At 36.4% G+C, this 27,326-nt stretch overlaps 1 protein-coding gene across 1 annotated transcript; it reads left to right on the top strand.

The window, feature by feature from the left end:
* The first annotated feature begins 274 nt into the window (after positions 1 to 274).
* LOC128986121 (toll-like receptor 2) lies at positions 275 to 26,250 on the top strand. The gene is made up of 8 exons (XM_054406272.1): positions 275 to 352; positions 1,229 to 1,414; positions 15,390 to 15,863; positions 16,860 to 16,964; positions 21,615 to 22,925; positions 24,267 to 24,643; positions 25,135 to 25,296; positions 26,019 to 26,250. The coding sequence occupies exons 2-8, from the start codon at positions 1,273 to 1,275 to the stop codon at positions 26,190 to 26,192; spliced, it is 2,745 nt and encodes a 914-aa protein (XP_054262247.1). The 5' UTR covers positions 275 to 352; positions 1,229 to 1,272; the 3' UTR covers positions 26,193 to 26,250.
* The last annotated feature ends 1,076 nt before the right edge of the window (positions 26,251 to 27,326 follow it).

The raw sequence follows: 27,326 nt of genomic DNA, 5'->3' as shown, positions 1-27,326 counted from the left end.
AAAAAAATGTTTTGTGAATCAATTGAGAAATCAGGATAGTAAGCACTTAAATAATGATCAATTACTTCTCCGAAACCATTGTTTATCACATACATTTCCCGGCTGAGTGGTTTGAAGTGGCGCTGAATAGCACAATATTATTTTGCAGTGATGAAGATAACATGTACAAACTACTGTCACAACTTCATCAACAATAATCATACTCTATAAATTTAACTATCTTGAAAAGACAGTGTAGGTAATCTATTTAAGATAATATTTTATCAGTACAAAACAAAGATATGACAATTGTTCCATGATTTAGTTGTGCAAAGTGTTTGTCCCTTTCAAATTTTAAACTGAGATTCATACAGTAAGTATACTACTACTATATTTTATCATCCATTATATATACTTCTTTAATAGTTTCAGCAAGGTTGGCCCTGTAGTTTCAATAAAACATTTAGATAGCCTATACACAACATGGTTTAATGTTTCAAAGAAACACTTTTGTCATGCCTGTTGCTTATTAGATCTAACACGACACCTAACATTTGGATGGAAGGTGACTGATCCAGCCCAGTTTACATGAGTTCCAGTGTAGCTGTTACAAACTAGCTTCAAAGAAGTTACAAAATGACAGTACCGGTAAACATCTTGAAAAACTGTTACATATGGTTAACAAATGTACAAAATGTTTTCATTATAAGAATACCCACAAAGGAAAGTGGTTGCTAATAATTTACCTTTTACACACCCAGGTATTTTTTTTTTACAGGGTAAACTTTGATTATTATAGTTACATAGAAAAGATTTTAATTTTAAAATACTAGCTACTTTTGGGTTGTATAAAAAAATAAAAGTTTATATAGGCCTATTCAAGTTCAGTTATACAAATTAGTTCAGAACATACTTTGTAAAACTTCTTTTATCAGTTCAATTTATAATAGCTAACATATTCTTAAGAAGCGAGCTTCTTTTTGCTTTCTTTCTTATCTTTAGTTATAAATTCTGACTTGACTAAGTTAGGGAAACCCAATTTATTATTTCAGTAACAATTTGTATGCACTCACATTTTGAGATAATTTGTGCTATCATTATTGATTGAGCTGTATGTTATTATAAACCTTTCTCCTCTTGTTATCGCGAATAAGCCACACAAAGGGTATAAAACTGCAATGGTCCTGACAGCTAAACATAAAGGTGTTATAGTATTGTTTGCCTCTTATTTCGTTGTTGACATTTTCAGAGTTGTTGCTCAGGCATTGTGATAATGGTTAAAGAAGATAAGGAATGGTGGTGTTGAGTTTATTGATCACATTAGCAACCTTCTTGGTCCAGTACCCAACAGCAGAGGGGTGTCCTTCTCTGCCTATTGCACACTTTGAGTGGTTGACAAGTGATGGCTCAGTACTCAATCCTCAAGCTTCATATGGTAACAAACTATGTTTTACTTATCTGTGCCTTTATACAATTTGATTTTGTTCTTTTTATATTTAGAAAAAAGGATTTAATGGTGCATTTGCATCCCTAAAAGAACCTATAGTTCGGCCGCTTAGAAAGCGACCTCCTCCAGCATTGGTTTAGCATTAGCGCGCAGGTCGTTTTCTAAGCGGCCGAACTATAGTAAACATTGGGCTTGCCTTTTGAAAAAACAACTCCAGTCTTCAGCTTGCAAGTTCTGTAAGGTTCTGAAAGCAAAGCTCTGCAGCTAATTAATTGTTTTTAAGTTTTTTTTTTTTACCACGATGGTTCAGCTAGAGTAACTGAAGTGGAAAAGAAGTGCACAATATGTTATGATATTACAACTAAACAGCTATACTTTCAATAAATTTGTAGCTTACATCAAAAAATTTTTACTTTCTCCCCCTATACCATAGAGTAAGTATATGGAGAAAGTATTGTTTTCGTCAAAATTTTCGAGTTTGAGTTTTGAGTGGATGTATCCGTTTTGGGTCCCCCTGGACCCAAAAAAGTGGTTTTAAAAGTGATGTCTGTGTGTGTGTGTGTGTGTCTGGATGTGTACAGAGCTAGGGACCGACCTGTGGTCCGATTTCGATGAAATTTGGTGTGTAGGTTCTAATCCATGGTATCTCCAGGTGTATTTTCATTTTTTTTATTTAATGTTGATTTTCCCATAAAATAAGGGGAAAATGGCCTGAACGATTTTGATAAAAATTTAGTATGTTGTAGCCCTTTAAAATCTAAACAAAATGGTACGACTCCCATTTCTGTAAAAATTACGGTTATAAAGTTATTGTAAATTATGTTATTTCCCATAAAAACCCCATAAAATAGCGAAAAATAGAAATTAGAAATTACTAGATTCATTGCCAGATCACGGCATATCAATGATAATTATTTCAAATGCTTATACTGTAATACCAATCATTATGTTAATTTATATAAAACCATGACATTCGTATTTTAAATAACTACATTTATTATTATTATTACCTATTTGTTTTTTCACATGTATTTTAGTATAGGATTCGTATCTCTGTTTTAAAAGCCTGTTTAAAGTTTTTAGTTCATTTCAATTTGTGTACATTTAATTTTGAATAAGGAGCTGAAAGCTAATCGTGTTTGTTCGTCAGTGATGAATGCTAAAGTCTTTCTCTATAGTAGCTTATGTTAATTACTGTGTGTTATATCCCGAGTATGTGTGTGTGTGAATGTGTCTGTTGCAGCTACGCCGGTGCGCGTCGTCGGCGCCTCACCGCGGGTCCGAGCTGTAGGTCCAGGATAGCGGACCTGCACAGTGTCGCCTCAGTCATCCCTCCCCCGCCCGCTCCTCTCCATAATGATAACGCCCAGATCCTTATCAACAACCTCGCTCCCTTTACCAAACAATTCAAAGCTGCTCACATCAATACTCAATCCCTCACAAAACATATTGACGAAGTCAGAGAAATATTTCGGACTCAAAATTTTGAAATCATTTCAGTTTCAGAAACTTGGTTGAAGCCGAGTATTTCGCCTGGGTTGATCGCACTACCTGGCTATTCCGTTTTCAGAAATGATCGCTTAGGAAAAACAGGTGGCGGCGTTGCTGTTAAGGACGGTTTGCAAGCCAGGCAGTTGTACGAGTCCCCGGGTGGACTCTGCTAAACCCGAATTCATTTTTTTGGAAATTCGTTTGTGTGGTTCGGATGCTCTTCTCCTGGGGACATGTTACCGCCCTCCGGGAGTAGGGCGTTTGGCCGACTTTGAAAATACTCTCTTGGGCCTCATGTCGAACTACAGTCGTGTCTTGATCATGAGTGACTTTAACTGTGACTTTCTCAAACCTGGACGTTACGATTGCAGACAATTGACAAACATGTTTGACTCTTGCAACATGACGATACTACCACTGGACCCGACCCATCACACTGCTGAAGCTGACACCTACTAGACCTTATTATTTTAAGTGATCCCGAATTTTCAGTCCACCATGGCCAGCTTCCAATCCCTGCCATTTCTTGACATGACCTAATTTATTGTGCCCTTGCCACGAGACCTCCCAAGCCCAAACAAAAGCTTATCTCTTACAGAGATTTTATAAATTTTAATGAAGCAAATTTTTTGTCTGATGTAAATTTAACACCTTGGCACTCCCATACATACCCTGGAGTCAGTTGATGTTATGGTCGATTCACTTAATGAAACCATTTAAAAATTATATGACAAACACGCTCCAATTGTCAACCGTAGGGTTAGTAAAAGTCGATCCGTTCCTTGGATTAGTGAGGAGATCATTGGCTTAATGGCTCGGCGGGACTCAGTCCATCGCAGAGCAAAAGGAACTAGGGATCAGGGGTTTATGGCCCACTACCGCCAGCTTAGAAATCAAGTAAAACAACATTTACGTAATGCTCGACTCCAATATTTTCATAGATTGTTTTCCGAAGGAAAACAATCCTCTGCTGTTTGCTGGCGTAATCTAAAACGTTTTGGATTTGAAAAGCAAGTTAATGTTGTTCCCATATCAATTCCCTTGAACGATTTGAATAATTATTTTTTATCAGTTTCATCACAGGCAAACGGTACAATAATTCAGAACCATTTAACTGAGTTAAAATTACGTCCCTTACCAAATTCCATCACTAAATTTAACTTCAAGCCAATATTGCAAATTGATGTTTTGAAGGCTATAAAGGCGGTTAACGTCTGACTCCACCGGTTCTGACAGAATCCCAATTTCTTTAATTAAACGAATCTTGTTTGCTCTCCTCCCAACATTAACTTTCATATTTAATACTTCACTAAGATCAGGTATTTTCCCAGAAAAGTGGAAGTCTGCGCTTGTCCGTCCCTTGAATAAAATCTCATCCCCATCTCTCCCGCAAGACTACAGACCAATTAGCATTCTTCCCGCCCTTTCTAAAGCACTAGAAAGAGTCATTCTCTCTCAAGTTTCTGATTTCTTGGCACAAAATAACATCCTCAATAGCTTTCAATCAGGTTTTCGTAAATCATACAGCACTGAAACAGCAATACTTCATGTAACTGATGACATACGATATGCTATGGATCGCAGCCAATTCACTATTTTAACATTATTTTACTTCAGTAATGCCTTCGATACCGTAAACCATAGCATTCTTCGAGCTAAACTCCAACTTTTAAGTTTTTCTGATAATTCACTAAAATGGATGAGATCATAACTTCAGAGCCGAAAGCAGTGTGTGTGTCGTGACAACTTGACGTCCGACTGGAGACATGTTCCCTGCGGAGTTCCCCAGGGTTCAATTCTTGGTCCTCTGCTTTTCACCATTTACATCAATGACATCAGTACAGTTCTACACCATGTAAAGTTTCATTTGTACGCTGACGACTTGCAAATCTATTCTCATTTTAAAGTGAGCAATGCAAATGAAACTATACACTTGATGAACAAAGTGGACTTAAACATTTTACCAAAAATCACTGTAAACGGAACCACTTTGCAATACCAGGACAAAGTAAAAAGTCTTGGTTTGACTTTAACTTTAAACCGAACATTGGACTGGACTGACGCGGTGGTAAGCACTTGTAAAAGAGTGTTTGCCGCTGTTCACACACTGAAGAAGATGCAACGACTTCTACCTTTTCACATTAAACTCTTACTGGTCAAATCACTCGTGTTTCCACACTTCAACTACTGCAATACTGTGGTTAATGATATGACTGTGGTTTTGGCAACAAAATTACAACGAGTACAAAGTTATTGTGTTCGATTCTTGTTCAATCTTAGGCGTGATGACCATGTCACACCCTATTACATTAATGAATCAATTTTGAAATTAGAAGACATCAGAAAATTACAAATACTTTTCATTACTCATTCGCCCATCAATCTTGGAATTCCAAATTATCATGCAAAGAATTTTAAATTGTTGAATGAAAGAGGCGCAAGGGATACCCGCTCTGGCTCGTCCACGCTTTGCATTCCTCATCACAGAACAACTGTTTATAACAAATCATTTTTAGTAACAGCATGCCGCCTATGGAACTCCATACCATTTCACATTAAATCCATAGAAAACCGATCCCGACTGATGGTGACGCTGAAAGGATATTATATGTTAGGGAAGATTAATTATGATATTTTATAACTTGTTTTGTTACAAACTGTGTTGTATTTTTTGTTAATATTTTGTTGTTATCATTAGTTTTTTAGAGGTTAACTGTAAGAAAGGACCATGAGGTCCTAAGTTCGCCTCAATAAAGAAGGATTTTCATTTCATTTCAAAAATAGGATTTTATAAAAAAGCCGGTTTTGATTTAACTTAATATGTTATGCTCCTTAAAATGTTAAAAGTTTTTCTAATTTTTTTGAAATTTTGATTTTTAATGGGGGTTTTCCCATAAAGCCCCATAAAATAACGGAAAAATTAGATTTAAAAAAAAAATGGCCTAACGATTTTTTTTTTAATTTTTAGTATGTTATAGGCCTTTAAATTCTGAATAAAATGGTACAAATCCCATTTCCGTAAAAGTTACGGTTCTAAAGTTATTGTAACTTTATGTTATTTTCCCATACAAAAAATTAAAATTTAAAAAAATCAGATTTTTTGAGAAAAGCTGGTTTTGATCAAAATTAATATGTTATGGTGTTTATAATTTAAAAATATATATATTACAACACCCCATTGCTGTAACAATAAAGTTGCTATTGCAACTTTTGTGGTTTGGGACATCTTTTTCCCAAGCAAGAACAATATGCCGACTTGCCCCCATACACGGTCGAGCATGCTCGCGAACTTGCTTGCCACCACCGCAGAGTACTCTTGCTTCTGCTGTGACAGTCCAACGAGCTGAGCGCCGAGCCCAACATGCTCGTGGGTACGAAGGCTCGCAGACCCACACACGGGCGAGCATGTTCGCCGCCAACACCGTCACGAACCTGCTCGGTGATTTCTAGCTGCTATAATGAAGATATGCAGTAGGCTACTTTCTTCCTTCACCTTAATTATTTTAAACAGATATTGCCTTTGTCACATTTTATGACTTTAACGTCTTCAGTTTTACTTTACTCATACGATCCCAAACGCATATCTCACCTTTACCCAAGTGCTGATGGACAAACGTTTTAAAACATTCTTTTCCTATGGTATCACGGTTGATCATTTGCTTCCTTTTCGGTCATAACCTTGTTCAGAAGCAAGGTATGTAGCTTGGTTTCACTTTCCTCATAAGGATTACAATGTGAGAGAAGTACACACTTCAATTCGTCTGTATTAAGGAGTGTTGTGTTTAGCTTGCTTCCCCAAATTTCGTGATGCGCAGTATTTATGGGATCCATGTTAACATTGTACCGGTTTTCAAACTCATCACATAATAGTGACATTTCTAGTGCTAGGTGCTATCATGTCCAGGACAATGTCATTCTGTGCCAATCCCACTATTCCACCGATAACTTTCATAAAACGAAATACTTCATTCGTTATGTAAGAAAAACGTTTTTAATCTCACTTTTCAATTCAATTCAATTCAAACAATTTTATTCATGCAATTTTTAAATTAAATACATAATCCCATGTGCCATGCAAAGCACGCGCGGGATGAAAAACACATTTTTATTACTGTAATACATTTCATTTTCTGGCAGCAAACAGTTCATTTTTTTCTTCTTTGTCACTTTACAGAACAGTGAGTAGACATTTCCTATTGCAACAGTTTTAATCATATAAATAACACTTATGTTATAAATAAACAATTTAGAATAAGTTAATAAGAACACGGTTTTTAGAAAGACAATAATTCTACATGCAGATATAAATAGTTATTTATCTAAAACAATGCTAAAAATAAGTTACAGATTATTTATGCTATATTATGATTGATAGAAAACAACAAAGCTTTTGACTTTATCACAGACCTTTTATCATAATAAACTTCATTACCAAACATTTTTACAAATGCATTAAAAAATTTTGGACCAAGACAACAAAAATGATGCCTACTAGTTTCCTTTTTAAAAAAGCTTTCTGCTAACAAGTAATATTGTGCTGATCGAGATATTCTATTGACAGGTTTCATATTAAACATGTACGGATATTTAAAAACAAACATAATCAAACAGTATACGTGCAATTGATTGAAGGTTAAAAGGTTTTCTTGTTCAAAAAGATAACTAACTCTATCATATTTTTTTAATCCAAAAACTGTCCTCAGTGCATGTCTTTGGTTCGTAATGACAGGTTGTAATATGGTAGGATAAGTACCCCCATAATGTACTATTCCATATCTCATCACACTTTCAAACCAGGAGATGTATACCTTTTTTAAATGCTCACTCCTAATGTTGTCTCTTAAGTGATATAAAGCATAATTTATTTTCCTTAATTTAATTGAGAGTTGTTTTACATGCTGCTCCCACTTTAAATGATGATCAACAAACAATCCTAGATACTTAACATATTCTACTACTTCAATACAACTGCAAGAACAATTATACAAACAAGAGTGTTTATGGCACAATAAATTAAATTCATTTTGTAAATTTTCTCGAGATTGATTATAATCAAAGAAAAATAAACATTTAGACTTTAAGGAGTTTATTAACAATCTGTTTTCAATTAGCCAATTTGATATCTTGTCTAAATCTTTTCTTATTTTTAGTTTCAGCGACTCTTTATTGAAAGCTGAGCACACAAGAGCTGTGTCATCAGCATAGGCAAATATTTTTGAATATAAATCAAGCTCCAGCAAGTCGTTTATATATATCAAAAAAATAATGGGGCCCAAAACCCCTCCTTGAGGGGTGCCAAATTGCAAATCAAGCACTTCACTCAAAACATTATTAACTTTCACAGCCTGCTTTCTTCCTTTACAAAAAGATTGCAACCACTCTAAAGCTCTACCACCTATGCCATATTTTCTAAATTTCGAAAGCAGCACTTGGTTGGGATTTGCTTTCAAAACGTGATCGAAAATGGTTGCGGTATTTGTAAACAACATTTGTAAACATATCAGTGACAGCTAGAAAAAGTAATCTTGATACGAACAGCTGTTCGTTATTTCATAGATGATTATGTGATAAAAATTGGACGAAAACTTGACAAAAATCGCACAAAACTGCAATTTGAACGTCCATAATTTTATTTACAAAGTAGTAAGGCTTTATTTTAATAGCTAAAGACACTCTCGCCAATCCAGTGAATACATTAAAATGACTTGGATCTTGATAGGTACTCTCGTTTTCCTGGAGAAGATAGCGTAAAATCCATCTTGAGTGTTACAGACAGATAGACAGACATTACATTACATTACATTACATTATTTGTCATGAGAGCCGAAGCCCCCTGACTACATACCCGGTACCTGTCGTGAGACTTACCCGGGCCCCATGATGTAGGCCGAAGCTTACGCATCAACCTTTTGCACATCATGGGCGGATGACTTAAGGTCATCAGGCTCACCAGCTGCCGAAGCAGACCCTTCGGAAAGAGGGTTGCCCCTCAATCCTAACCACCCATGTAGCACAGATGGTTGGGCCAACGTTGGCCAACTGTGGGACAGTTGGTCGATGGTTGGTTGGAGCTTCCACAGCCAACCAACCGTTGTCCAACTGTATATCTCGTAGTTGGGCCAACCAATATTTACAACTGTGGACCAACATTGGTTCATTGTTAATGAAATACATTAATATGAATTGCTGGGTATCATACATCAAGCCAACCGTTGTCCAACCGTTTTTCACTCCATTGGACCAACAAAAGATACTTTTGTTGGACCAACGATGGTCCATAGTTGAGTTTACACGACTTTCATTCTCTGGGTCTAGCTTTCACAACATAATTATAATAAAATATCTGGTTTTACAATACCTTTTTGGAATTGATAAAGGTATTGTAAAACCAGATATTTTATATATTACAGTTCCGGGGCTACAACAATGAATTTTAATAATTATAATAATGCAAATATTTTTTAAATTAATATTCTTTAACTTATTTGCAACAATTTAAGGGGAAAGAGTAATTAATCATATAACAGTCAATTATAATAGCATTAATAATCTAACGGTAATTAATTAATCTATATTCAAATACCAGTATCCTCTCTAACTCAAAAAAAAAATAAATAAAATAACTACTTATGATGCCTTAACAGATTAACAGAATCATATTATACTGTGTTCAAAAATGTTTGAAGTATTGCGACTATTGCAACTGTCGGCTACTCTTTCACCACTTGAAAACTCTCTATATCAACAATCACAGATAGCTCAGTGGTAAGGTAAGAGGCTCATAAGTCGAAGGACCCGGGTTCGAGACCCGTCTGGGCCAAAAAATTTTGTTCTAGCTTTTTTTCAAAATTTGTTTTTATGAACTATTTAATCAATTTACTCAACTAATAATTATGCTTTTCGTACTAAATCTTTATTATTTTGTGTGAAATAAAACGGTTGGTTGGATATCGGTTGTGTTATGGTTAGTTGGCCATCAGTATTTTTGGATGGTTGGGCCATTGTTGGACAATGGTTGGCTGGAAAACAGTTTAAAGAGGTGACATTTCTACCGTTGGCCAACTGTGTGGCTCCACAATTTACCAACGTTGGCCCAACCATCTGTGCTACATGGGCAGGGTTTCCGGCTACTTGTTTAAGCGTCACTCCACCTGGGTTCCACTAGGTCGGGACCTAGAGGACCATGGTAGAGCGCCCCGACGCATTTAGTGCAAGTAACACTCGGGACCTATCTAATCCCTGACAGGCAAACCCGCCATCAATAGCCAGAAGGAAGGGGACCGTCAGCGTACCTCCCATTTACACCACTACCCGATCGAGGCCTTACCCAGTTGCTGGGAAACCAGAGATAACCAGAGCGATAGATCCCCAGATACCCCTGGCGGGCTCGGACCCAGCACCCGATCTACTTCGTTTGCCCGTCAGACCCAACATCACTGCCAGGCCATCAGGGTTTCCCAAAAGGAGGCAGGTATAGAAGTGGGACCCACCCGGATGAACCTATCCACCAGAGGTGGCGACACCCTTGACTCAATTGAGGTTCCGGGAAAAACCCCCCACACTCAAGATAACCATACCGTCCATGCTCAGAGACAGGGATTGGTTTGCATAAGTGCCTACAAACCGTTGCCCTCACACTGCGGAAAGTTACGTTGCCCTTGAGTGTCCCTGTGAGCTACGGGTACTTGCCCGTTTTCACCTCCAGGAAAGGTTACTTCCAAAGTCGAGGATTTGCCACACTGAATGCTGGTCGCACACAACAAGCAGGCCGAAGCCCAAAGAACCACAGACACAGGTAGGTTAGAGAATATGATGCACTTCCATCTCTCCTAGAGCTAAACACCCCTCCATCCTGGATAAAGGAATGTCACTGGGACCCAATGCCCAGTCGTCCATGTCTGTGGCCTACTTGAAAATGCCGATACCAACACCGAGCATTTACCTCCCCTTTGGGGGCTAGGTATTTCACCTCCCAGGACGAGGCTACTTCCAAAGTCGAGGATATGCCTCACAAAATGTCAGTCGAACACAACAGGTAGGACGAGCCCGAAGAACTCAGTCACAACCACAAGCTACAGGCAGGTGAAAGATCTATGAACTTAATCAACACTAGCAGAGCTGAACACCCCACCACCCTGAATGGAGGGAATGTCACTGGGTACTCTCACTTTGGGTACAACCCAAAGAGGCTGGCTTGTCCAGTCGTCCATAGCTTGTGGCCTACCTGAAGTGCCGGTTCCAACACCGGGCAATTACCTCCCCTCTGGGGTATTTCACCTCCCAGGACGAGGCTACTTCCAAAGTCGAGGATATGCCTCACAAAATGTCAGTCGAACACAACAGGTAGGACGAGCCCGAAGAACTCAGTCACAACCACAAGCTACAGGCAGGTGAAAGATCTATGAACTTAATCAACACTAGCAGAGCTGAACACCCCACCACCCTGAATGGAGGGAATGTCACTGGGTACTCTCACTTTGGGTACAACCCAAAGAGGCTGGCTTGTCCAGTCGTCCATAGCTTGTGGCCTACCTGAAGTGCCGGTTCCAACACCGGGCAATTACCTCCCCTCTGGGAGAGCTAGGGTCCGCGTGGTCGCCAGGCCACGTACCCACGCAAGCGTGGGCCCCCTGCGGGACAGATAGACAGACAGACAGAAATAGAGATAAGACTCGTTTCTGCTTCTTTAATGTATAAAACGTAAAAATAACCTAAAAATATATAATTCTGAGCAATGTACAGACAAAACTCTAATTTTATTTATATAGAAAACATTATTAGCAATCTGACATATACCTTCTCCCATTAGCTTGTCAACAACCTTTATCATGGGATTCATGGGTTAGGGATGAGAGAGAATATGATATTTAATACTAGGTAAAATCACAACAGTGTCATTGACGTTTGAACCTTAATTTTTACAGAAATAAGAGATTGCACTATTTTGTTAAGAACTATAAAGACCATCAAAAATACTAGGCTTAATTTCAATCAAAACCGGTTTCCTTTTTACAATCCTATTTTATTTTATTTCGTGGGGTTTGTAGGGGAAAATTACACGATAGCTTTTAAAGCCCAATTTTTACAGGAATGGGAATTCTACCATTTCGTTCAAAATTTTAAGGGCTACAACATATCAACATATTTTTACTTACTATTATTGTTTGTTGTTCATGTTCATTGGTTGTTGTTTAAAGTTTTGATTTGTGAATCTCAATTTAGTATGCTTGTACCTGATGTAAATGACCTAATTTATTTTGTTTTGTACTGCTCAAATTGTATTTACTTTACTGCATGTTATTTCCAAAAAAATACTTTTCTATGTAATGTTTAAGTTAGATTAAGTCATCTTGTATACCATATTGTAAATTGGTTCTTGACCGTTGGAAGGTAAAATAAAATAAAATAAATAATGAATTGCTATTAAAATCGTTCAGGCCATTAAAAAAAATTATATTTTCCGCTATCTTAAGGGTTTTTGCAAGAAAACCCCCCCAAAAAAAAAACAAAAAAATTGTCTTTGTTGATGTTGTTTGTAAATTTTTTGGCTGCCATTTTGATTAGGGGTGCGATATTGTCCTCTAGTTTGTGCCATTCAATTTCTCTTGATAAACCCTTTAAAAGAGGAGTCACATGATAGGTGTTTACATTTGAAAATTTGGGGGTGCCCCCAAAATGGGGAAAAGTTGTAACTTTGATGAAAAAGTGCAATTTCTCATGTAAATATGTGCAGAGTTTGGTTTTGCTACTGCAACACATTAAAAAGTTAACTGGGAAGTTCCAGACTTTTGCCTAACCCTGTATAATCATTATTACTTTTTGCAATAATCGTCGTAGCCAAATAAAAGGCACATAATCATGTCAGCGAATTTCCCTATAGGGAATTAAGTAGCTATTACCGTAGGTGGCACGGTGATAACTTGAGTAATTTTTGTCTGATTTTGATCAAATTTGGTTTAAAGGTGTAAGGCAGAGTAAACTTGAATGAGTTAGCGAACCAGCATGATTTCTCTCTAGACCTTTTTAAAGGGCTTAAAAAACAAATAATTTAGTATATCAAAGTGTTTTTGTACGGTTATTGGTAACGGAGAAAGTTCAGAAAATTGTAAACTTAAAATTCCCATGTTATTCTTATGGAGAATATTGTAAAATTTTGTAGTTTGCTTGTTTATGGATATATTTTGATCAAACTTGGCAAATTTATTTATTTTATACTAAGCTATTAATATTTTACTAAAAATACACTTTATTACTTTCCTTGTAGAAGCAAACCTAGGTACCGTACTCATTAAATATGTTTTTTAAATAGATTTAATTAAAAATTAATTCAGACAAATGAAAATTCGCTTAGTCGGCAGGTTTGCTGTGGCGGGTGTATTTTATATATGAAAATGAAGGTTAGAATCTCCTCTTTAAGAAAATAATAGTTTTATGGTATTTTCTATATGCAATAAATTATCATATTTTGCTACGAAAGGTAGCAATGTTAAGGAAGGTAGCGTTTTTATGAGGCAAGGTTAAGGTTATACCCCCTATTAGATTTAGAAAGTATAAAAAGAAGTGATAAAAAATGGCAACAGGGTGATTTTTAATAACAAACGTATTGTTAAGCACGGTAAATCAACAAATCAATTTTAACACTCCGATCGAGCCAGAGTCTGAATACTTACAAACCACCCCGCACTATTAACTTAGATCTGTTGAAAAACTTCTAAGATAAAAATGTTTATGTATAAAAAAACAAAATGGCTGATATATAGGTAAATATGCATTTTCAGACATACCTCCACATAATTTTTTTTCTTTCTATTGGTATGAGGATTCATATCCCAAAATTCTGAAACAATTATTTACGGACACCCTGTACACAGTATTGGTTTATAAAATCAAATTACAAACAAAAGGTGAGCTTATGGGCTTACAACATGATTTATTTTTAGTCCGGTGCAGTACAGTGCAGTACTTATTGTCCAAGAGGTTTAGAACACCTCTTTCCTTATGAAGGATTTTATTATTAACATACCACCGAGCTTGCAGGATGTATCTTAAAACTTTTGACTAAAATCTTTGGATGATCTTAGTTTGAGATAATATTGATTTTCCCTATTTTATTTTAATTGTCAGTTTCATTTGATACTGAAGTAGATATCCCTTCTTTTTGGACCAACTGTAGCCGTTTTTTATTCACAAAGAACAAAGTTGAATGAGCCACTCATTATTGTGCTACAATCTAAAACTGAATATCGTAAACCTTAGATTTTGGTACTTTGTGACAGTTGATGTGGCTTTAAACATGCTATTGCTTACAATATAAAAAGTTCTGAATTTCAGTTTAGTTGGTTGATGTTTAAAAGTAGGCTTATTCAACAGTGGTATCTTAAGGTCGGTCTACACGCAAGGATTTTGCGTACGTTTTATCTGCGCAGGTAAGACGTTGCAGTCAAGTCGTAGCAAAGAAATGCGTCCACACGGTACAGGTTTTAGCACCAATGTTTTATGTAGTTTTGTCATAACTTGTGTATGTGCACGTAATATCATGGAAGATGTGTTATTCTGGTCAATTTTTGCAATCTGAGTTGCAAGAAAGCAAAGAAAGCAAAGTCTGGGCGAAGACGACACTCAATATGGTCAAGACGTTGATTACTAAAAAGACAAACATTTTCATAATCGTTTCTCTGTTCACGTTTGAATCTTCTGCTTTGTTTTTTTTTTTTTCAACAAAACTTTCAGTCTGATTCTTCTTATCACGGTCACTATAACTATAATCCTTACTTTGACCTTCCATAAACAAGGAAAACTTCTGTACAGTTTTATGAATTTCACAATAAACTCACAAGAACATTGGCGAAGATCTGCCATCGTAAAAAAAACACTTAAATCCCTCTGACAGCACGTGAAGACAACACTGGAGACTGGAGAGTTAAGCGTGAAGATGGAGTTGAAACGGAACTTGTCTGGAAACGTTGTCAAAACTATGCTCTCCTCAATAGTTTTATCCCTCCGTCTTCCGTCTCCACGCAGCTCTCAAAAATGCACAGTTTTACTGTCCACACGCAACGACTTGACTGCAACGTTTTACCTGCGCAGGTCAACACATTTAGTCAATGGCTCAATATTCAACTAAGTTGATCATTGCTCTAAAACTAGCTAGGTGCAACTTTAACAAGGGAAAAGAAAGTCTAGTAACATCCAAAGTCAAAGATTACTCTCTCTTTCTTTCTCTTTGTATAAACTATGCGGTATTAATTTATAATAAGAGTGTTGTAATACTTTAATACTTTTCAATGAAATGGCGACCATATAAAGTAGGTATTTTAAGTCAAGTATTTTAAACAATAGGATGTAAAACAATATGAAAATCTGACCCATAAGAAAGAGACTTGTCATTTTATTTATCTACGGATAAACCATTTTTAAAAAATCACACAGGAAATACAATACCTATTTGTTGAGTGTGTCATGACTGTTACAGATGAGGCAGTCCTCAGCACAGGGAAGTGTTGCGGGCCGCATTGTCTTGGCAAGTGGGAGACTCTTCCTAACTCTACCGGCTGCAAATTCTGCTCAACCAACGCCACTTTAGTCTGCCAAGGATACAATGTGCCTGAGCCAACTGTCATACCAAATTCCAACCTCTTGCTCTATAAAATATCTCAAATCGCTCACATATCACTCCCGCCAAAAATGTTTTCTGGATTAAAAATCCAAGTTTTGATCATAGAAAATTCAAATATATCATTTCTTGCAATTGACACATTCAGTGGAGTTGAATCAATTGAGTCACTTTATTTGAGAAACAATAGCATGGATTACATTCCTCAAGCTGATTATTTGTTTCAAAACATCAAAGATTTAAAATTTTTGAGTTTGGAAGGCAGCAGAGTGAAGGTTTTGTCATCTTCAGGGAGTGCTAACATGCATAATCTAACCTACTTTAGTTTAGCAGGTGATTGTTGTCCACACTCGTGCGCTTTCAATTTCAACATGCCTTTCGGCTTTCAATTCAATGCCTTTTAGCTGTCCACACTCATGCGTCACTTTCCTACCTTTCTAGATACCTTTTCCTAGTTAGATGAAGACGACGCTATTCTGATAAGAGGGATGGTGCCTTGGTGCGGCATATTTAGTGTTAAGAAATGTTCCAAAACGTTAGAAATCATGGGGGAAAATGTGGACGAAGAAGTACTATAAAACTCAAATAATTTTAATTTTAGGCCTACTATATTTATTTATTGATTTATTTTAATTTCAATTAATTTAATTTGTTTTTTACATTGTATGTCCCACACACATAAATGAGAGTGATAATCTTCTATGAATTCTGAGATTTCTTAGTTATTCAATATGCTTCAAACAACTACAACACTGACAACTATAAAAAATAAAAAGTAGTAGCAAGTTGAAACGCACAGATCATCTTTGTGCTACGCTGTATGCCATGGAATGGAGCTCCTTCCGACTCACTTTCGGTATGCCTTGGCGCATGCGTCACTTGCGTCCATCTGCATGCGCTTGGCGCATACAAAAGCGCACAAGTGTGGACATAGCTAATTGTGTATTCTACATGAATGTCAAGATAAATAGTTATTTCATTTACTACACTTTCATAACACTAATTTTTAATTGGTATTATTGGTTTGGAATCATCATGTTCATTCAATATGAGCCATAACAGTACAGATTAGTAAATAACAATATTCATATCCCTCCATAACATTTGCTCAAAATTACCCAAGCACCCCAGCTCAATATTTTGAAAAATAAGCAAATAAATGTATCCATTTGCAAACATTTTGATTGAGTTATTTTCTAATCTCTAATACTTTTGAAGCAAAATATAGCAGTGAGTGATGATGAAAATTTTGTAAGAATAAAAGGGGATTCCGTCAATTTCATTTTTGTAATTAATTTTTTTAACGATAATAAGATGTGTTTTTTTCAGGAAACCCTCTGTACACAATGGATGTGTATTTTTTGGAGAACTCTAAGCTAACCTTTCTTGGACTCAAGGGCATCAAATTTAAATTGAAAAATAAGGATATTAAAGGTAAAATTTACTTCTTTAAAACATAAAATTTAGAGCCTACAACTATTCCTTCAAAATAATACTTTTTGTTCTGATAATGTGTGCCTACTTATTAAAAACATACAGATTTATGTTGTACGAATTACTTTTAAGTTGTCAATTTATAATTCATTTTCATAAACTCTTTTGCGAGTTTCCCTCTAGGGAAGTAGCTATTACCGTAGGTGGCACGGTAAGGCCTAGGCCCGGGACCAATTTACTTCTTCATTTTGATGTCCCCAGAGGCCAAAAACACCATTCGTTCAAATGTTTATAGTATATATATACATATAGGTTTTATATGTGTGTCCGCGAACGCAATAACTTGAGCAATTTTTTCAGATTTTAATGAAATTTGGTTTAAAGGTGTAAGGCGGGATAAGCTTAAATAAGTTCACGAACCAGCATGATCGGACCATGGGAACGGGGTTTTATGGGGTAAAATTAGTTTTTATCATTTTTGACCCTCAAAACATAAAATTTTCCAATTTATCTCTAAACCTTATTAAAGAGCTTAAAAAACAAATAATTTAGTATATCAAAATGTTTTTGTACACTTATTGGTAAAGGAGAAAATTCAAATAATTGTAAATTTAAAATTCCCATGTTGTTCTTATGGAGAATATTGTAAAATGTAGTTTGCTTGTTTATGGATATATTTTTATCAAACTTGGCAAATTTATTTATTTTATACCAAGCAATTAATATTTTACTAAAAAAACAAACGTTATTAATCTCCTTATAGCAGCAAACCTAGGTACTTGTTTAACCTATAATGTTGTTTAAATAGATTTAGTTGAAAATCAATTCAGACAAATAGAAATTTGCTTAGTCTGCAGGTTTTCTGCCGCGGGGGTATTTTGTTTTGTTAATAATTTGACTGTAGTTAAACATTCAACTGAAGGATCATCTGTTCACATTTAAATTCACATTCAAACGTTGTAAATAAAGATGGTCAGCATCACTGAATCTTTGAAAGCGAAATTAAGAAATAAATTAAACTCTTTGGGGGAAAAGTTCTAAAGGAATTGACTTTTTAGTTATTATTCATTCCTACCACCACTCCCCTAGATCATAAGCAATTAAGTCTTTTTGATAAATTTCTAACGTGAGTTTGCCAATTTATGGGGTTGGAATGACTAGTTGTATCAATAGTCAAAACTGAAACTTAAAGAATGCTTCTGGTTTGGTTGATCTTGTTCCCCTTGGTCAAAGACTCCCACACACTCATCATCGCTTTAGTATTTCCTTTAAAACAATTGTAAGCTATATTGTAATCAATCAAGAGTATAAATTGCCATGTTCAAATGCGTTTACATGGCTAAATGTCCTCTCAGTTGTGCCAGGTTCCTTTTATCTCAAAATCCCCCGACTACCGGCTAAAAAAACCCCTTCCAGGACACTAGCCTGGAACTGTTTAGCTCATAGCTTCGGGCTAGGCCTTTTCAACAATAGCATTAGGACTTTCCTTCTTATTTTCTTCCAAAGGCCGATCAATATCAACCATCTTAGCCCGATGAATGATCTCAATGAACTGCTTGACACAGTTCCAGGGGCTCTCTCCCTGGAGTGATGTTGACGTCCTTTTTAAAGATCAAACCTGTCACAAAAAAAGAAGGTGTGCTCAGCTGTGCAGACACATGCCGGGACAATGTAAACTGTCCAAGCTGGAGGCCTTCGTGCAAAAATGCCGGGAAGTACTCGTTACCCAACAAAACCTGGGTCACCCTTACCTCACTTTACTTCCGTTCCACCCATGTTCAGATGCAGGGAATGAGCCTGGAGGTCCAACGTCTTCCAGCCTCGTCATCCCATTCGCGCTGCCAGTGGTTGAAACTGTGGTTGTGTTTTTCTGTGGCAGCAGTCTCTTAGCCTACTTCAGGTCTCCTGCGGTAGATCGCCTGTCACTGCCTCGCAAGATGGATGACGGGGATGACACTGGCAATTACCATGAACACAGGTTTGGATACCGTTGTAGTAGGCAGAAGCAACGACCCCTCGACACTGAACGTGGGAAAGCCGGTCATGGAAGTCACGCCTCTCCAGCACATGGACCCAGACCTCAGCACCGTACAAGAGCACTGATTGGACAGCAGACATCCGACGTTTGACATAAGCCTAAGGGCAGCTACTCCCTTAGCGGATTTGTCAGCGGTTCGCTTGATCTGCTTGCAAAAAGACATCTTGATGTCAATCATAACACCAAGGTATTTGACATACGGCTTGGTCTCCAGTTGGGCATGGCCTACTTGCACAGGAAGGACAGTAGGATTCCTCTTCTTAATTAGGACCATGATCTCGTTTTTCTGACCGCCAGCGACAAGCCGTGGTCCTGCATACACTCGTTGACACGGAGCATCTCTACACCGAGTTTTAGCTCTGCCTCTTAGACGTTTCTGCCTGCAACCAGAGCAGCGACCTTGTCGATTGTAGCCAACGTGGCGGGTCTCTTCGGGCATTTCAAGTTAGCTAGGTTATTTACTAAAAATAAAGTATAAAATAAAAATAGAATTTTAGACACTAGCGCACCTTATTTTTGGTTACTTTGATTAAATTTCTTGAGGATTTTAGCAGTAATGCCATCAGGTCCAGGTGGTCTTTGATTTTTCAGGGATCGGACAGCAGAGGAAATTTCCTCTACCTGAAAGGCTGAGAACGCGTCCAAATCCCTGAATTTCTTAGCTGGTCACGCTGGGTGCTTTGGAAACAATGTGTCAATGTTAGCAGCCATGGCGACAGGTTCCATGACCGCAGGTGGTTAACGACTCCCTAGCTTTTGGATTACAATCTTGTAGCCCATCCCACAAGAGTTGTACGTCCTAACACAATTTCTCCCAGCACCTGACCTTACTCCTGCCTTAATTCTGCATCAAAAATAAGTTCTAGACCAGTGGTATAGCCAGAAAAAATCTATTTTCTCTATAAATATGCGTACAAACTTTCAAAAAATTTACATTGGCCTTATTTATATGGAATGACATTCCACCTTTACACCTTAACACATCATTATGAAATAAAATAATGATTGTAACATACAGGGTGTAAATAAAGCTGTCCCGCACGGGTTCAGTATGCTCTAAACAATAACAGATAAATCAATAAGAATTGGTACATCAACACGTTGGTACATTCATCCAAAAATCTGATTTTTGAAGGAACTAAATCAGTTATTTTATTTTACAAGCAGCAGACCATAAACTTACCTGGGTGACAAATTTAAAGAGATGCCAACACGAGAGAGGATGAACTTAGAACTTTTACTTAGATTCTACTACGTTAGACTGATGTAGAATGGTCAGCGGCTCTAGTTTTATTATTCACAGAAATAGTGAGCTCATAAGGGGTGGTTTTTGGAACTACTTCCAGGTTCAGCGGTCTTGAGTGGCCGGCGACGCAAGCTGGGGGCTGTAATCAGGGTTGACCTTTGTCCCCGTTGCTAACACCTGTTTCTTGATAACGGTAAACATCAACTTAGAGTTGGTCAATATTTACAACCCTTACAACCTCAATCAAAAAAATCAGTTGAGTTAGACGGCTGAATAAGAGATGTAACAGAGAAACTCCTTATGGTATTAAGTATATGGATATATGTCCTAGAACGCAATAACTAGAGTTATTTTGGTCCGATTTTGATTAAATTTGTATGTATGTGTAGGGCTAGATAAACGAATGTAGAGCTTAAATGAGTTGGCGAATCTGCAAGATCGGATCATTAGAAACATGGGTACTTTAAATTGTTTTTTCAAACTTTTTCCCTTCCCCATAGCAGCAAACCTAAGTTCACATTCTAATGGTATCCAGATGGGGTGTGAAAATTTTAGTTACTATATCAATTCTTTCAATTATTTAAGATAGGGACGCCACTATGTGCGTATTTTAACCCAAATATGAGTGAAGGATGAGTGTAGGATGAGTGGCGCGATCTTTTAGTCTTGTTAGAGACTAAGCCCACATATTCGCTTAGACACAGCTGTTAATTAATAGCCCATACAGCTAATGGCAACTAAGGGACCTACTGTTTTTAGTGGAATCCGAACCACATTTTGGCTTTGGTATTAACGGATTGGTCTAATTATTAGGAGTACCTGGGGACCGAGCTTTGCTCGGGGAAAATCATTAGTTTACTCTGAAAGCAGTCTTAGTATTGCAGATACATAAATCCATTCCCAAACTCCACACTGCTTGCCTTTACTACTTCCATCACCACTTCCTACGTCGCGGACCTGTTTCCCTCCCTCCCTATAGCATTTTTGGATTGGAAATACCTTAATATAATCGTCATAAACAGTTCCCACACTCCGGACTACTCGCCTTGACTACTTCCTGCACCACTTCCTACGCCGCGGACCTGTTTTCCTCCCTTCCCATAGCATTTTAGGATTGCAGATACCCTAATCTTATTGTTATAAACAGTTCCCACACTCCGGACTGCTCGCCTTTACTACTTCCTTCCTTGCTAAGTCACGGACGACGCCACCGTCCAAACAATCCAATCAGACAAATTGAAATTCGCTCAGTGTATTCAAATTTGCTGTGTCAGGGATATTTTTGTAACCGGATTGTCAGTTGCAAGAACCGGTGATTTTGTTTAAGTTAATTAATTAAGCTCAATAATTTTTGTTGCTGTTTTAGGCTCTGGTCTCAGTAAACTACCCATCAGTCTCAACACTATTGACCTCAGAAGAGCAGTGATTACAAATTCAGCATTTGAACAACTTATGGAGCAAATGAAAGGGAAAAACATCATCACTCTAAACCTAAGCTATCTTTATTACCGGTTCTATTCTTTTAATACTCTCAGACATGTTCAGAATACTTTGCAGTACCTTTCCCTCAAAGGAACTGATCTGTCCCATGCAAATTCTAAAGCCTCAAAAATGATGGTGACTTATAACAATGCCAAATTTATGAAAATGAAAGAACTTAATTTGGAAAATTGCAACATATCATTCATTGAAACTGCATTACTGTCTAACACTTTTCCAAATTTACAAGTATTGTCTTTGGCTGGAAATTCATTTGCGATTTTAGATTTAAATTTAGTATCTTCCATGACCAAATTGATTTATTTAGATCTAAGCTCTAACTCAATACTGGATATTTTGCCTTACGATTCCCTAAATTCAACTCAAAATCTTATTGGAGCAGATCTTTCAAACACATTCCTTGATTTAGACAAAGAAGAATATGAATTGCTGTTTCCGACACTAAAAAATGTAAAAATGATGTCGCTTTGCCAATCGACTCTTATGTATGAAGTGAATACATCACTGCAAACTCTAAATAATCTGGAGTATCTAGATCTATCAGCAGTACTTACAAAAAAAGAATTAGGACCGATTTTAAAAGATTTAATTTTAAGCAATAATGCATCATTAACAGAACTGCATTTTTCACAAAATAACTTCAAGTTGCCGAATAATTACTCCTTTTATTTTTCTGAGTTGACATCGTTAAAAGTTCTTAACATATCAAATAATATGATCAGCCAACTCTCCAATCCAATGTTGCCTCCATCATTGGAAACCCTTGATGCATCCCAAAACTGGATCACTACTTGGTATTTCTCTCTGCTCAACAACGAGAGCCAGCTGCAGTTTTTAGATGTATCCAACAACCAGATAACATATGTTAGCGATGCTATGGTCAGTGATTTTTATAAACTAGATTCACTAGCACTAAACAATAATCCACTGATATGCCACAGTAAAGTAGTAGCTTTGGTATGTTTGAATTTCAAAAATAACTCTCAAAATGTAGATGATCATGCACAAAGGCTCAAAAGTCCTCATCTGACAATATATGACAATTCAACAAGAAGAAACAATTATTCCCAACCATTGACTTCTGTTGACTGGAAGCACTACAAATGCTACGATTTAATGTCCAATGGATTTCGGCAGTTTTGTCAAGAAAGTGACTGCAATGAATTCTACGAGGAAGGTGAGTAAGGAATAAACTGTATCAGCAATCTGACACATACTTCCTCCCATTAGCTTGTCAACAACCTTGATCATGGGTAAGTAAGTGGTGGGAGTAACTATGATATTTTATAGGGAAAATAACTTTTGAACCGCATTTGATTCAGCAATTGCTAGTGCAGTTGCACTATTTTGTTTAGAATTATAAGGAAAATAACACATCAATTTGAATCAAAACCAGCTTTTTACCTAAAATTTGAGTTTCTGTTATTTTATGGGTTTTTATGGGAAAATAACATAAGTTATAATAATTTTTAACCATATTTTTACGGAAATGGGATTTGTACAATTTTGTTCAGAATTTAAAGGACCATAACAGAGTAATTTGAATCAGAACCGGCTTCTTTTATAAAATCCGATTTTTCATTATTTCATGTTTTTTTAATGGAAAAATAACATAAAGTTACAATAACTTTTATACCTATACCAAATTTCATCAAAATTGGACTACAGGTGTAGTCTGTAGCTCTGTACACATCCACACATACAGACACACACACATCACTTCAAAAACCACTTTTTTGTCATACCGCAGAAAAAACTAGTGATAAAATCAGCTCTGTTGTAAACTGTTGTAAATTTCGATTGTGCCAATCGTATAGATCAAAATTATTTCTCGATTGATTTATTAGGTAAAGTTTTAGCCTATTGTTGTCGATTGCTCGACATATCGTTGGTATAGTAACACAATCGTAATAGAGACAAAATAATTGAATTACTTACTAAAGAGCTGCTTATTTGCATTAGCAGAATTGAAAACATGCTGGAAGTTGTTTTGAGAGGTTATCTTTACACAAAAATTATTTAGTTTTCTAGCTTTGTTTTTGTTAATTAATGATTCAATATGACGAAAAATATATAGTTCACCACTCGGGCAAAAAGTGACTTTTTAACCCTCGCTCATTTTCCGACCTCGGCTTCGCCTTGATCAAACAACTTGACCACGGGTCAAAAAGAGTCACTTTAGGCCCTATGAAGTGTACTATTTTGGGTTCAGGGCGGCCCAAAACGGATATATCTACTCAAAACTCAAACTCGAAAATGTAGACAAAAACAATATACTTTCTCCTAGGAGGAGAAAGTAAAAGGTTTTTGGAGCAAATTATGGTTTTTCTAGCAATGATGATATGAATAACATGTAATTATTGGCCTTATTTATTAATTGGCAGTCAAAATCTAAGGATTGTTTATTTAAAAATAAATTTACCAACACAAAAATAGTGTGTTTTCAAGTTAGGTACCTACTCCTAATTGTGCATTAATATTTACATTTTATCTAACTTTTAAACTTCATTAATTTCAGTCTCAACCACTCAACGTCCTCAAACTTCTACAACAGAACACATAACCACAAATGCTCCCTATCTGAAACCAGCACGGAAATTAGCCTGGAATTGGGAGTGGACTTATTTGATAGTTGGCCCTTTCATGCTAGTGTGTGCATTAGGAGGCATTGTTTATCTCAAGTGGTGGAACATCAAATGCTTTTTCCATCGTTACTTCAGTCTAAAACAGGCACGTTTGCTGCGCAAAAATGGCAACTTGTCAAAAACTGAAAAGTACTACGACACATTTGTCTCTTACTCAGACGTAGACCGAGCATGGGTTCTTGACCATCTAGTACCAAATATGGAAGAGTACGGAGATATTTCTCTCTGCTTCCATGAGAGAGATTTTCAGGTAAATCTCTAGTTTCTATAATTACTTTTATGACCTTTTGTAACTAAGAAGTAAAGAAAGTTTTCCAATGCCTTATTAAAAGTAAAAAATACACTTTCAGAAATACTGTGTTTTATGTCAGTAGGCTAAAATATTAAAATTGCAATCACATCAGTTCCATCAAACACAAGAAGATATGTTTGTGTTGATATCACAACCACTAAGGAGAAAAACTGGTTTTTTAAAATGATAATTTGTATTTATAAATGTTTTACCTAGAAAACCCTTATTAACACCTTCGTAATTATTAACATTATAGGATGGTGTTCTTCAAACTTATTCCAGATGTACTGATACACACAAACAGCTAGGCCAATATTGGAAATTCGGTGTACATAAAGTTCAATTATTGAATTCCAAAAGGATATTCCAAACCATATCCAAGCAAACATAAGATATCTTAAAACACATAGTATTCAATCTTAAATTTCGCTTACAGTAAATGTTTACAGGTAGGAATGACAATTTTAGAAAACATCATAGACTGTATAGATCGCAGCCATTCACTGTTGTTGGTGGTAAGCAGAGCATTCATCTTCAGTAAATGGTGTCAGTTTGAAATGCACCTAGCACAGAATCGCTTGATTGAGACTTTCAAGGATCAACTTGTGCTGGTAAGCATTTACACAATTATATTAATTTCTACACAGCATATCACTTCCAAAACTCAGGTTTAACTATTGAAGCCAAAGGTACCTATAAATTATGATTACTAACTCGGGCTTAACTATGTGCATATTTATGTTTTCCTCTAAGGTAAAACAAATGTTTAGAGTTTTCTGTAGACAAACAGTACTGACGAGTCAAACCAACAGACTGGGACGGTGGCGTCGTCCTGTAATCCAGCTACTAGGTCAGGAATTTTGGATATTTATAGGCATGCTCCCTAGTGTGGATTAACGTCCGCACTAGTGAGTACTACGACTATCCGCAGTACTATCCTGATAATTAGACCAATTCGTTAATTACAAGGAAATAATGTGGTTTGGATTCCAGTATCAACTGTAGGTCCCTTATGCAGTTGGTCGTCAGCCACTTCTGTTGAATTATGTTTTTTTAAGGAAAAGGTTGGCATTCCTTTTAATCTTGTATTTCCCCTCCACATATACCTGTTGCCTGTGTGTGAAATGTATCACGGTATCAAGCATGGAATGGAGTGGTGAGCCTAAACAAAACAAGAACAAACTGCGCTAATAGATATTTTATGCAGGATGTTAATCCATCGTTCCCTTGCAACAGATTTCTTAGTCCGTCGCACTTCTGACTGAGACACCAATTCATCTAAAGTTAAGAATTTAAATTGTGTCATAGTTTATTAGATTGATGATTTATTTAGGTCCTGCTGGAAGATATCCCTCGCAATGCTAGACCCCAGACCCTGCACCATCTGATGATGACCAAGACTTACCTGATGTGGCCAAGACAGCCTTGCAAGGACGAAGTGTACGAGCTGTTCTGGCGCCGACTGAAGCGAGCATTGAGGTCTAACCATAACAACGCTCCAGTCTAGCACAATTTATATACTTCTTTTTAAAGTTGTAACAGTTTTAAATGTTTGTGAAATAAAATGAATCTCAGTTATTGTGTAGGTGAAATCCTAATCTATCGGTAATTCTGAGGATGGATCAAAAGGCTCTTAAATTTTAATAAAAGTTATTTAAACATCTCCTGGTTTGTCTTCAGGTACAAGTAATTAACTGAGAAGACTTGTGGTTAAAACATACTTTTAAGGTACCTGCTACGAGTACGCTTATTCTGTGTGTAACAGGATGATTGAATGTAGGCGCAACAATGGGCGAGTCCAACCGCACTTACCGGTGTCACTAGTGAACACAACGTTATTTGTATGGGCAAATCCACCAAATCACAGTTAACAACAATCATAACTTCTAGTCCATTAACTAACCGAAGTTATTGGAAAATTTTTTGGTGTATTTCCAACAGTCATCGATAGGTAGTAAATCCATCGGAACAATCAATGAGAAACCTTTGTAGATTTGAACCATTTAAATGAAACGTATTGAAAATTTTTAATGATTGATTCATTGAATCGTCGTATCTTTAATAATTATTCTTTTGTCACTAATTCAATGAACAGTGCCACTCAATTCAATTAAAAGCCAACTCAATAGTGTGACTCATTTTTCTGAGTCATTTAATCCACCAACAATGAGAGTAGTTAAAAAACTACATTTATCTTCTCATTAATAAACTAAAGTGGCGCAAAAACTGATCATCCAGTAACGCCAAAAATGTTTTGCTTTTATTTATGGAAGCAGCCAAAGTAAGTATTGAAGTAAATATATAAAACCTGTAATTTTACACAAAAAAAGTAGAGATGGAATAAAATTTCAGTTTATTTTGTTTAAAATTACAAGTATTTTTCTGTAACTAAAAAAGTTTAAACCACAATTAAAATAAACAGTATCAGCAATTTTGACACACTTTCTCCCCGTTATTATGGGTAAGCGATGAGAGTAACTATAATATTAAGAGTCCTTGGAGCCTAGACGTTCTAAATCATAAAACAATTTTAAAACTACAAAGCAAATTCATAATCTCACAGAGTACTAGATATTTAAATTAAAATCACTTTGGTATTTTAAACATATTTTGAGGTGGTAAATAACTCTTCAGTGGCTGT

This window comes from Macrosteles quadrilineatus, unplaced genomic scaffold, assembly GCF_028750875.1.
Source record: "Macrosteles quadrilineatus isolate MER2022 unplaced genomic scaffold, UCM_ALF_1.0 Scaffold_2__2_contigs__length_208266976, whole genome shotgun sequence".
In the NCBI taxonomy this organism is placed as follows: domain Eukaryota; kingdom Metazoa; phylum Arthropoda; class Insecta; order Hemiptera; family Cicadellidae; genus Macrosteles; species Macrosteles quadrilineatus.
The sequence above is the reverse complement of the archived record's forward strand: the minus strand, read 5'-3'. Positions and strand labels throughout refer to the sequence as shown.